This window comes from Strix aluco, chromosome 1 (assembly GCF_031877795.1).
Source record: "Strix aluco isolate bStrAlu1 chromosome 1, bStrAlu1.hap1, whole genome shotgun sequence".
Taxonomy (NCBI): domain Eukaryota; kingdom Metazoa; phylum Chordata; class Aves; order Strigiformes; family Strigidae; genus Strix; species Strix aluco.
The window spans coordinates 169,608,527-169,621,372 of record NC_133931.1 but is presented as its reverse complement, the minus strand read 5'-3'; the positions used below and the strand labels follow the sequence as shown (position 1 = coordinate 169,621,372).

Genomic DNA, 12,846 nt, shown 5'->3' with positions numbered 1-12,846 from the left:
GCAACTTCTTTCCCAAGACCAGACCTCAAATCCCTGTTTTTGAAACAAGAGACAGTCAGCTCTTCTACAGGACTTTTCAATTTGTCCACGTTCAAAACCAGCCCTCCAGGAGTGAAGGACAGATTTTATAGTATTACGCTAATTTCTGCCATGGGCATCTGGTGGCCAAAAGACCATTTTTCTTAAAACACTGACAGGTTTTTTAAAAAGGGGGGAAAAAAAGCAGTGTGGTCTGGCCCTATGACAAGCCTCATCTCCACCTCAGTAAAGAATTATCTGGATTTTAAAAGAATATATCCATCCAATCCACAAAACCCCACCAAACTTGACAGTGCATTCTGACCAGATGCATCCAGAGTGGAGACGAAGCCACCACTACCACATCGATTCAGTCTCCCTCTTGAAGCTTGCAGGGAGTAGCACTGGGTTTGAGATCAACAAGGCTGAGCACCTGAATCTATTCCAGGGGAAAACCAGTCTAACCTTAACCTGACCATTGATTTCTCCAAAGCTAATGGTTAAAGACAAGTCACAGTTGAGCTACCTAGAAGCTCTGCCGTGCCACAGCACCTGTATGTCAGGGATCAAGGCGAGTAGGCACTACGTGTACAAAAATTCAGACTTCAGACTCCCTCAGAGCAACAGTTTTCAACATGTATAAAGTGGGATGGACAGCACCTACCGCAAAGGAGAAGCTAGTGCAGTCTCAAAGGAGCTCAGCTCCTTCCTAAGAGTGGTTACTGCAACAGATTAACTCAGTCCCCACAGATCTGGGCTCAAAAGACCTTTTTGTAGCCTCGCGAGTGCCCCTCCATACAGCCACACAGGGGTGACACACCGTGGCAAGAGGAACACTGACTCGGCAGCTGGCAAGCATTTCTGCTTGGGCTCTAAGTACTGAAAAGCCACATCACATCAGCAGGAGAGAAAACTGGAGGCACCCGCTGGAGCTGTGCCTTGTACACAACATACACAGCCCACCGGCAACAACGCGCTCTGCACAGCACGAGGCAGATGAAGGATGGGTAGGTCTACTCAAACCCTACAAGTCAGCAAGCTCTAACTTGACATCAGAGACCCCTAACCCAACAGCACTGAAGTTTTCCAGGTATTTACAGCCAAAACTTTGTCTAAGGAAGGATGGATGAGGACTAGGCGGTGGAAATGGTGGCCTTCCCATAGGACACGTTGCTGAGCGTACAGACCTGCTGTCCCTCTCACCACCAGCACACAGGCACTTCAAGAGAAGTGCAGAAGCCATCCCATTAGACCCGGTATCAAGTTAGGCTCCAAAAACCTCACAGTACCCTCATCCCACCCCACGAGTTGAAGGCTTAGAAAAGCACGCATAGACAGCTCTTCATCTTGCGATACCGACAGCGTCCGTTTCTCAGAGGGAACACCCCCCTAAACCCACAGTGTTAAAGAGGAGAAAGGCATGAGTAGGACACAACTCATTCAGAAGTGCTAAGTAGCAGCTTGAAGAGAAACCATGCTGATCTAAGGAAGCAGGGTTGGGAGGGATCGTCGCCGTTTCTGCAAAACAAAGTTGAATTCAGCAGAACAGGCACCCTGAGCTCTAGAGCTCACGTGGCTTCTGCTTTCTTGCTCGGGCTGCAGGACGGGGTGCGCCTCTCCAAACTGCACAGCAACGTTCCTGTAGAAGTGTCTTTACTACAGAACTTCCAGATGGCTTTTGGCATGCAACGCCAAAGCGCATATAAAAACCAGAAACATTCAAGTTCCAGCTCAGACCGTCAATACCTCAAATTCCCTGTGCGGTTCACTACGGACTAAACAGCAATGGCAATGATCTTTACGTCTGGCTCATGTCACTAACTCAGAAATCTAAGAAAAACCACAAGAGCAAATTCTTTCCATATATTAAGGATTTCCCTTAAAGCAGAAGTTTAAGGCTGTACTTCTTGTACTTTGCCGGGTGCTGCACTTGGGCCACAACAACCCCCAGCAGCGCTACAGGCTTGGGGAGGAGTGGCTGGAGAGCTGCCAGTCAGAGAGGGACCTGGGGGTGTTGATTGACAGCCGGCTGAACAGGAGCCAGCAGTGTGCCCAGATGGCCAAGAAGGCCAATGGCATCCTGGCTTGTATCAGCACTAGCGTGGCCAGCAGGGACAGGGAAGGGATCTCACCCCTGTGCTCAGCACTGGTGAGGCCGCCCCTCGATGAGTGGGTTCAGTTTTGGGCCCCTCACTCCAAAAAGGCCATTGAATGACTCGAGCGTGTCCAGAGAAGGGCAACGGAGCTGGTGCAGGGTCTGGAGCACAGGTCTGATGGGGAGCGGCTGAGGGAACTGGGGGGGTTGAGTCTGGAGAAGAGGAGGCTGAGGGGAGACCTCATGGCCCTCTACAACTCCCTGAAAGGAGGGTGCAGAGAGGGGGGAGGAGTCTCTTGAGCCAAGGAACCAGCGCCAGGCCAAGAGGGAATGGCCTCAAGCTGCGCCAGGGCAGGGTTAGACTAGATGTCAGGAAGTATTTCTTTACAGAACGGGTTATTAGGCACTGGAATGGGCTGCCCAGGGAGGTGGTGGAGTCCCCATCCCTGGAAGTGTTTAAGAGGCGGGTCGACATAGCGCTGAGAGATATGGTGTAGATGGGAACTGTCAGTGTTAGGTTAATGGTTGGACTAGATGATCTTCAAGGTCCTTTCCAACCTAGTTGATTCTGTGATTCTGAGGATACCTGCAGTTTGTTTTCATGAACACTCGGCATACAATATGTATATTAAAACAAAGAAAATCATCGTGCTTCTGAGTAATTAGCAGTGCTGCTAGGAAAGCTTCAAACCCAAGGGCATTACTGACCTCCAGCTGCAACTTCAGGTTGTTGGCGGTGCTTCCCCTCCCATCGCCCAGCTCCGTCATCCAAATCCAGAGGAGAGACAAGCCGTGACACTCCAAGAAGGACTTCAGGCAGGACTGCGAGTGCGTGTTCTGGACGAGCCAAAGTTTGAAAGAGTCCGTGGGAATGGTCAGAGACTTACAGGCAAAAACCCCTTTGATGTGCAGAGGCTAACATGGCTAACTGCTCAACTGGGCTCGTGTTACCTGTCAAATTCACTGCAGAAGCCAGAACCAGGTCCCTGCCAAGATCAGCACACATCTAACATCATTTAAGTGGGCATAACTGCTGGGTTTGGAGCAGTAACACATGCAGCAGAACTGTTATAACCGTTACCTGATGTACAGCTCATGCTGGGGAATCAAACTTAATGATAATGGATTGCACAGAACACTGGCTGCAACTCATCTGCACTCAGTCAGAGGTAAAAGCACAGGACAATCCTGGAGATAAGACAGCTGTCGTTTTAAACTGACAAACGACTCATTTACTCTCTAAACCCTTATGTACAAAGCATTTATTTGCTTCCAGAAATGGGCGTTTTGCATCGCCACCCAGGCCAAGTTCCACCAAATATAAAAAAAGCGAAGGGTGGAGATGACACATGATCTAGAAAGCAAGTGGAACAGCCCGGGTCATGCTTGGGATGCTGGCAAAGTGCAAGACCCTTCTCCCACCTTCCCTCTCTTCCTCTAAAGAGAGCTCCAAGGACATTGCTTTAACATCCCTGCCCTTCAGCTGGGTCCTCCTTACCTGGATGAGTTTGAGGCAGGTGAGCTTCTGCTCCAGCGTTTCAATCCGAACCATCAGCCGGGACAAGCTGAGAACTTGGTTTTTATCAGAGAGCCCCTCTCCGTTCTCCAGCAGCGCTTCCAGCTCGCCGTCCACCTACCATAGCCAAAGAAAAAACAACTCTCGGGTCGTGCCAGGCTCACGCCACACTATGTGATGGCAGAGATAATCCATTCCCGTGGCTTTGAGAGCCTGGAGAAGCCTCTCCTGAGCAATTTGCCCATATGGAAAAGCAGCCTGGCTTTAAATTTGATTCAATGCGGCTGGGTTTCTTTCATCAGGCCTAGTTTGGTGGTTGGTTTAGACCTCAAATCCTGCACGAGAGCGCACTGCTCCCACCAGTTCTGTTCATCCTGGGGACAGAGGGCAGCCGGTCGCGCTCCTGGCTGGCACGCAGGCAGGAATCTCCCGACTTCCAACATCCATTTCCCCTAATGAACAGCACGTTTTAGATGTATTTATCTATCGCTGCGTGGAGGAAATTCCAGGTGTGCGCACCAAAACACTCCCAGTCACGAGAAAACAGATGTGCTCTAAGACATTATCTTTAATTGCAGATAGATTTACTTCTTTAAGTACCTAACGGGTATTTATAATCTTTACAACCAGAGGCGCATTCCCCTCAACGCAGACGCCGAAATACCAACAGTTGTAATTTAGCCTACTGCTCAGTGCCACCAATTAGCATTTTAAACCACCTTAGAAATGACTTAGAAATAATTTCTTGGCTTCCTGACTCTCCAATACACTAAATAAAAACAAAGCTGGCACTTTTAAAGGTAGCTTCTCCCAAAAGAGCAGGTAACAAATCTTATCTGTAGGAATAAAGGACAGAACAATTACATCTTGTAGGAAGCAAAAAGAGCCCGTGCAGTTTCTCGCAGCAGCCTGCACCCAGGAAAAACTCCTTTTGACTGCTTTGCACAGTTTCCTACATCTACCCTGTGAACCCATCCCTGCCATTCAACGTGGGGAGAAGGTTCACAGAACCACTTGAGGAAGATTACATGCGTGAAAAGCTCTAAAAAGACTAAAAAAAAAGTCTGGATTTAAGTTACATATTTCATTCGTGCCCATCTGCAAACACAACTGTAACTGAAGTCAGCACAAATACGACACATGTTCATACAAGTTCGCCCTGGAAGCTGACTTGCCTCTAAGCCAAAACAATTAAGAGATTCAAATTTCACATCCCAGCCTGGAGATGGGAAACATTTGCACCCTTTCAGCTGTCAAATTTCAGGTAATGTCCTAAACGGTGAAACCAGTATTGCCCGTCTTTCACCGACATTTAAAAATGATGCAACACAAACCAAATTTTTAAAACCACACAGAATTTAGCATGCTTTTTAGGAGCAGGCAGTATTGATGACCAGATACATGTGGAAGTCCCTCTCTGGTAGGGACTTTGTGCTAAGCCAGCCAGCAAAAGGAAATACAGGTTTAACTAAAGCTCCAAGAAAGCAGAAATATTGAGGGCCCCTGTGAAATAAAACTAACAAATAGGTCTATGGAAAAGACTGAACCTTGGGGTCGTCAGGAGTCACTGATCACAGAAGACAACTATAGGAGTGACCTGAAGATTCACACAGAGAGGATCAAGCCCGCAGTCAACCCTTGGTTGCTTGTTACTCTTAGAAATAAATTAAAAAACACACGCAAAGGAGAATCAGACTCACCGAGTCCTTCTTACGGGAGCGCTCCTTTTTCATTTTCCCTCCAGCGGCTCGGATGCTGACCCTGTTCTCTCCTCCCAGGTAACCCCGGCAGTTGGCCGAGCCGCAGAAACATTTCTGAGCCTCTTTGCTGTTGGTGGGCATAAGCAACAGAGCGGTTTAATAACACATCACCTGCACCCACAGCGAGTTATTTTTCCATACTCTTAAGCGCGTTCTCAGAAGAAAGGGACAAGAACTTCTCAGCGCGGCACGGCCTTTCTGGCCACTGAAAATTCAAACAAAATCTTTATTTCTTACATAGCTACCATGGCCCCGTGTTGTCTCAGCTGGAAACCAAAGCCTGCTTCACTTCCAGGCTCTTTGTAGGCCAAGAACCAGAAATGAAAAGGTGAGGCTGTTGAGTCTGCTAACTTCTTACCACACATTGCAATCAATGTATTAATCTTCCCAATAAATATATAATCAGGATTATATATCCATTAGGAAAAAGGCTTGCCTTTCATACCTCAAAACAGAATAAAGCATGGGCTGTGGATTCGTGGAAACAGCAAGATGCAGGTGGAAGACGTTTGTTTGCACGGATATACAGCCATGGAGAGCAGAGGAGATTGAAATTACATTATATTCAGGCAATATTTCTACAAAACCTCTCTATTTTCTACTTCACATACCACAAATTTTAAACTACACGCCACAATTGCTTGGGAGAATGGGGTTTTTCTCTTGAAATGTGCCTAACCCACTGGAGGACCATGGCTCTGCAGTACCAGCAGGAAAAACCAGGGAAGCTCAACTGCAGGATCTTCTGTGAAGCAGAACCTGAGCTCGGGAAGGATGCCCAAGAGGTAAGAGCTGGAAAACTCCAGCGAGACGAGGCTGGATTCACTGAACTCAAATATGTGAGATATCAAAATGAAACTATACAGCAAAATGATTCTCCATCAGAGAGGCCGTAATATGAAACCCTAATAATTTGGACTAAATCATACACAGATAGAAATAAAATTATGGGTGTACAGAGTGCATATTACGTGTCGTTGCCCTCCTACAAGTTTGCACCAGGAACACAAAACCACACGGCAGCATCCGACACTTTAGCACAAATGATTTTATAATGCCACTAAAAATTCATTTCTGATTCTTCTGCATATAGAAAGAGCCATAGTGCTGCATAAGGCTGGATCCAGAAGGAAAAGGAAGAGACACTCCTTAAACAACCATGTTCAGTTAAAAAAGCTTAGGGATTATAAAACGGATCTACAATTAATCCCATAACTCCATGTTGCTTGAGCCTGTCAGATGCTATTTTGTGCTAATCACAATAAAGAGAGGGAAATACTTCCCCATACACCTGGACAAGCAGTAATATCAAAGTGTTAGGCTCAGGTTTAGAGAGGGGAGCCAAAGGCCATGCTGGAACTTGCACACCTGCACGTCTGGAGTTGGACAGGAAGAGGCAATGTGCTACCTGTTGGGGTTTTACAGCTCTGCAAGTATTTGCAAAGTCGTAAAAAGGGGTGGGTGGGGAAGAAGAGGCATTATTTGAGAGTACTGCAAAGTCTGGAGCTTGGGTAATTAATAATTAGACAGAGGAAAGAAAGAGTCGAGATAACTATCTGGGAAATTTCCACTGGGAAAGATGTATGAGGCGGAACAAAAAGGCAATAACGTGACACTGGAAAAGACACATTAAATCAACGAGAAATTCCTCTCCCAACCTCTTGTGTTAGAAATGGAAGAAACTTTATCCAGGTAGCTTTTTATACAGTGGAATTCCAGTTCATTTACAACTGCTCTATTAGACGAGGCTTTGCAACGGTTTGTTTCGCAGCAGGATTTTTTCGCTGCACCAACGCTCACAAATCCCCACTTCCAGCAGCTTAAGCAGAGAGAGCTGAAACGTACCCGTATCTCTGGAACTGGTAATCAAACGTCAGCTCTGAGCCTGATGGGACTAGTTTGGTGGTGAAAAATCCAACTCTGAGCTGCCCGTTCACAGTCCACTAAAGCAAGGAAAAAACAAAATGACAACAGTTATTACAAAAGGCAGACTTGACTCTGGTTTTGCTTTAAATTAACAAGACTAATCCTTCAAACGTAATCACTGCTAAATTTAAAATTTGCTAACTGGCTCAGCAGTACTTGCCCATTTCAAAGGTAGCTGTTTCCATTTCACCAAGCTACAACAACCAAAAAAAAAAAAACAAACCACCCAACCCCAAAACAGAGAGACATAAAGGAGAAACGCTTTTCACTCTGAGCTCGCTAAGCCGCAAGGCAGTGGAAGTGAGAAGCCAGCAGCTTTGATCCAGCAGTTTACCTTTTGTGTCTCGCAGTTTGGTTCACAGCTGTGGTTCATAAAACGGGAGCAGTTTCCTTTCTGGGTAGCATCGATTATCTGAAAAGAAAAGAAACAACAAATGCAGAGAAACAGCCTCCCTCCCTCCTCATCAGGCAGAAATACGAAGCAGCACAGCGACAAACACCACACGTTCGAACACAACCCATGTAGAAGTCATCACCCTTTTCCCTGCTCCCAGCTATCAACTTTATTTGGTTTGGAGAAAAGGTTTTATAATGATGTTAAGTGCACCCAAAAAACGAGCACTAAGCAACTGGTACACGGTTCTTAGTTTTTATTGCAGGCTAATAGAGAGATCTTCAGCTGGGTGGGGAATCCTGAATTTTTAACGTGTTTCTGACCCTCCAATACGTGGTACAATGACCATGAGGGCAGATGATGCCGAAGGCATCACACTCAAATAGAAACCTCGCCTCCTGGATCCTCCCTTTTATAGCTGGAAACACTCCTCTGTGCCCCCTTGTGATCACACGACAATCCCACGGCAGCTACAAAAATTGCTTACTTTGGTGAAAAAAAAGAGGAAAAAAGCACTCTGGGTATTTTTAGCTCGTTTACTGTAAAGCTACCCAGACCCAAAAAGTTTTGACAGAAGAGACAAGCAGAATATGATATTAAACTGCTATTTATACACTTTGTTCTCAGCAAGGGAGGGCCCGTCACCCAAGGTAAGCAAGGCTACAAGCTCTGCGTTGCAGCTCCACGATCCCACAGAGCTGAAGCAGAGATGAAGAACTTCTGGTATATAAATATTTCAATGACAGTAATCCTGCACGTAGGGACTCCACCAGCTGAAAGTGTCCCAATTTAACGTAGTTCTGGGAGAAAGGGAAAAAAGCAAACATGGTTTCTTGGTGTGTCTTCTAGACTGGCTTGCTTGGGCATCCAAGAAGGTTGAGTTTGGCTTAAAGCATCTCCCCAGGCTGGGATGGGTTCTCTCCCACTGAGGTCTGCTCGTCTGGAAGGGACGGGCCATCCTCCGTCTTCCCTTGGGAGGATAATTTCTCCTCTCCAAGGACATTGGGATAGAGTTAAGCTACCAGCCTTCTGTTAAACCAGGTTGAAACTGAGCAATGGGTTTAAAAAAAAAAAAAAAAGGTATGACAAGGCAAAGCCAGCCAAAGTTTCCTTTCTAATAGATTCAGGACATTGCTTAGTGGGTTCCCAGGGAGTCAGCGCTGTGACACAAAGCCAGCCTGCCCAGAAGCCAAGCACAGCAATCCCACTGCTCACCTCATCATTCTTCAGGGCCATGAAATAATAGTGAATGTTCTTGTTCCGGGCATATTCCTTCACACGAGCCTTGAATTCTTTGTGATCCAGCACTTCTCCGCAATACTCCAAGACAAAAGTGTTGCTGCAAAACCCAACAGTAAAAAAGGGTCACTCCACTTAGCCACAAGTGAGGAACACCAAGGAACAGAAAATAACCACTGTTGAGACGAGCTCTCTGAACACAACTTGCAGCCTGGTCATCCTGGTGGTGTGGCTATGATTATTAATGCCTTAATTTCAGGCAATTCTGATTATTATTTTATGCTATCACATGGGAAGGTATATGACAGCGAAAAGCCCAGACACAAAAAAAAAAATCTCCCCTTCGAGCAGGTTTTATTCTGTAAAAGAACAAGACCTTGTGGGCGATGTGAAGAGGAAAACAAGGAGCATTGAGACAAGGTGCTGGCAGGTGGTTTTCCTCAATTGAAATGGAAAGCCTGTCTGCACCTTGCCGGTCTGGTGGGTGAAATGTGGGGTCAATAAAATATCCTTTTTAACTGTAGGAAAGGTGAATTTAAAGGCAGAGATGGACGAGCACAACTGGTTACCCCTACACTCAGACACAAACCTCACAGACTGCACTCTGCAGCGCAGCCAGGCTTTAAACCCTCCTGTCTACCAAGACGCGCTGTGATACAGCTTTCTTGATATCTGTCCTAAGTCTCCCTTTGCTCTCTGTCACCCTGAACCCTTCAAACCCATTGTGCTTAACCAGGAGAGCACCAGGAAAGCAAAAGCTCCTGCCCAGCTCCAGCTGGACCGAGCATTTAGTGTTTTGGGCAGGTATCACTCACCCCATTTCCTTCCCAGCATTAATCCCTGCCCCTTGCGCGGTACCGTGGTGACCTTCCAGCCCACGTGTGTCAATGACATCCATCTGCCCCCATCTCCGTGTCCACCCAATAAAAGGTTCTGGTGCACTAATCTGTTCCTTCAGATTACACAGCCAGATCTTTCTCCTAGATGCCTCCCCAGCCTGCATTTAGCAGATACCAACATGAAGGTGTCAGCAACGGTCTTCTGATGACCCACTGCTTAGTTGGGTGAGCTCCCCTCAAACTCCCAACCGCAAAACTCCAAGCCTGGGAAACAGGGGTACGGTGGCAGGACAGGAAGGAGAGCCGAGCTAGAAATATGTCTGAACAAACCCACATCAGGTGGGACGGGTCTCCTTCTGGGTGGGCAACCTCTCCACCCTTCGCCGGATTTGTGACTGTCCACAGACTGTCTTCTGGTGGGATGACTACCAAGAGAAGGTTGCCTTCTCTCAAGCCAAGCTTTAGCTCCTCAGCAATGTTCTGCCAGTCTGCAAATCTCTCTCCAAACAACAGCTTTTCAGAATAGCACACGCAGAAACAACTCCAGCCAGCCCCAGACTTCAATCACCATATACCCAAATCCCTCGACACACACAGACCAACTGCAGTAGATACTTTTGCTGTTCTTGTTGATTTATTTACCTTCTTACCCAAGACGGTCTTCACAGTTATCTCCTCCTCACCTGTCCAACGTTCCTGATCATAGCCCACCTAGCAGACATGATGCTTGCTATGGTGAGCTGCTGGCTATCAGCCATATCTTTACTACTACCTCCAGACCTTGCCTTCAAAAGAAACTCCTAAAATTTTATATAAAACTGGACCTGATATTTCCATACAGGGCAGCAGCGCTGCTTCAGTCCCCATCGCCACCAATTCCCCGGGCACATGTTACTCCAGACACAACAAGACCATGCTCTTGCGAAGGTTAGGTCCAGCAGCACCACAGGCTCCCCAGGTTATCTGGCAAATCTGGAAAAAATCAGGAGCCAGAAAATGCCACGATGCTCACCCTCTTCTTCGATACAGTTGCTGTGCAACAGAACAGCGATGGAGAGCGCTCACTCAGTTTAACCATCACTTAATGCTGTTATCTTTTACATAAACACAGTGTGAAGGCACTCTTGGTTAAACATATTGGGTTGAAAACACAGAATTGTTTTCACTGCATTTTAGATAACTTGGCATACCTCCCTAAAGAGATCAGAACTCTTCCCTGTTTCTTCCTGTGAATTAGTCTCATATATTCAATATAGCAGTAAAAAACTCTTGCTGTAAGACCTATAGCTTTCTGAAGTGTCAGAAACATTGCTGGATTCCTCAGCAGAACTCTTCGTCTTCAACAGAAGGAAAAAAAAAAAAAAATAAAAATCAGAGTTTCCACAGAAACTCACTAAAATATCCAGAGTTACAGAAAATCTTTGCACAATTAAGTTCTAGGCAGATTGTCTTGAAGCTCAGCCTCTGCCGCACTTGAGACTGAACAGACTCACCAAGCCCATCCCACAGCCTTTTGAGATGGAAATCGGAGCCTGGTGAAACCCAGCGCGTGGCACTGCTTCCCCACAGCAAGACACTCCAGCAATTTCTTCTGCAAAGTCTGGTGTTCATCTGCAGAGCAGCACAACCAACTTCTGCTCACCCTGCACGGACCTGAGGACACCCGCACCCACACGACCTGCACACAAATGGTGAGGCCTGAAGCTGAGGGAGAAAAATCCACCCAGGTCTTGCTAGCCATAGGAGCGGGGCAGTTCACTGCTCCAGCAGCTCTTTGAACGTCCTCACTCCTCTCTCTTCTCTCTGGCCTCACCTAAAGCTCTTTTTACTACTGGGAGTATGAGAAAGCGCTAGCTCAGCAAGGCAGAAGGCAACTCCTTGATCTACCCTAGAGGTGAGAAGGCGTTCCCATCTCATACCTGCTCCTTGCACCCACACCTAGAGAGTAGAATGTACCCAGCACTACTCTTCTTCCCAGCCACTCTCGCCTTGTGAGTACAACAGTTTCCAAACAGGACTGTAATGCCAAAAATATCAGCATCCATCCTGCTGCCAACCCCTGCATTCAAGTCCCACCAGCTCCTCTGTGCCAGGGAGTGTCAATAAAGGCACCAATCCAGGCACAACGGGCGAATAACACCTGGCTTTAGTGAAAGAGAGACGAGTCAAACACAGACTCAGATCTGTAAGCAGGGCTGATGCCAAACCAGCATTCAGAAGTACTAACAACAGGCTAACGAGGGAAGAAAGATCCCCAGGGGATCTTCATGTTGTCCAACGGGGAGGAGGAGGAGGACTCAAAGAAGAGGGTAAGTCCTGCAGAGGTGGGAACAGAAGAAGACACACAACCGGAGTGTGTGCTCCTCTGACACCATATACTGGGGACAGAGAAAGAAGGGAAGACAGATTAAACACAAGATGAAACCACAGCAAGACTGTCAGAAACCCTAATGAGAAGAGATGACAGCAAAACCAGAGTGGGAAATCCAAAATGCAATTAGTGAGTGCCAATAACTAAGAGTGACACCTGACAGAGGACAAGGACAGTATATGGAGCTGGAAGAACCTCAGCAAATCTACTAATGTCAGTGAAACTAAGAAAACCCAAGCAACTTATTTTCCCTTCACGAGGGAGTAAAATAGCACGAGGACGTCATTTGAAGAGCAAAGGCTTACGATGGCAGATCTTTGGCAGCTCTCAGCCCCCAGCCTTTCTTCTCAGTGAGGATCACTTCAACATCTGCATGCTGCTTCTTCTGGAAGCGCCTGTTGGAGCAGTAGTCACCGTTTGGGCACCTGGAAGAACTAAGGGAAGGAAATGGAACAAATCAGTTCCCAGCAGGACAACGGCGATAACAGAAACAGCTCAGATGGGAAAAAAGATACCAAGGAACCATAATAAATTCAGTGTAAAACCTTCAAGTGTGTTTTGCTATAAAAAGCACAACCATCTGACTGTCAACATGCAAATGCAGACAATTTATTTCTGGAAGGAAGATGAAAACATTCAGAACGCGAATGCTGCTACACTTCAGAGTCGTACATTCGCACTTCTGACT

General features: G+C 46.7%; 1 protein-coding gene across 1 annotated transcript in view; it reads right to left on the bottom strand.

Annotated features, from left to right (window-relative positions):
- SETD2 (SET domain containing 2, histone lysine methyltransferase) overlaps positions 1-12,846 on the bottom strand; it is a 69,684-nt gene that overhangs the window by 31,112 nt on the left and 25,726 nt on the right. The window contains exons 5-11 of the mRNA XM_074844940.1: positions 12,464-12,592; positions 8,925-9,048; positions 7,650-7,727; positions 7,235-7,332; positions 5,330-5,456; positions 3,612-3,746; positions 2,822-2,950 (exon numbers count right to left, since the gene is read on the bottom strand). Coding sequence (XP_074701041.1) covers positions 2,822-2,950; positions 3,612-3,746; positions 5,330-5,456; positions 7,235-7,332; positions 7,650-7,727; positions 8,925-9,048; positions 12,464-12,592 — 820 coding nt within the window. The remainder of the gene's footprint in view (positions 1-2,821; positions 2,951-3,611; positions 3,747-5,329; positions 5,457-7,234; positions 7,333-7,649; positions 7,728-8,924; positions 9,049-12,463; positions 12,593-12,846) is intronic.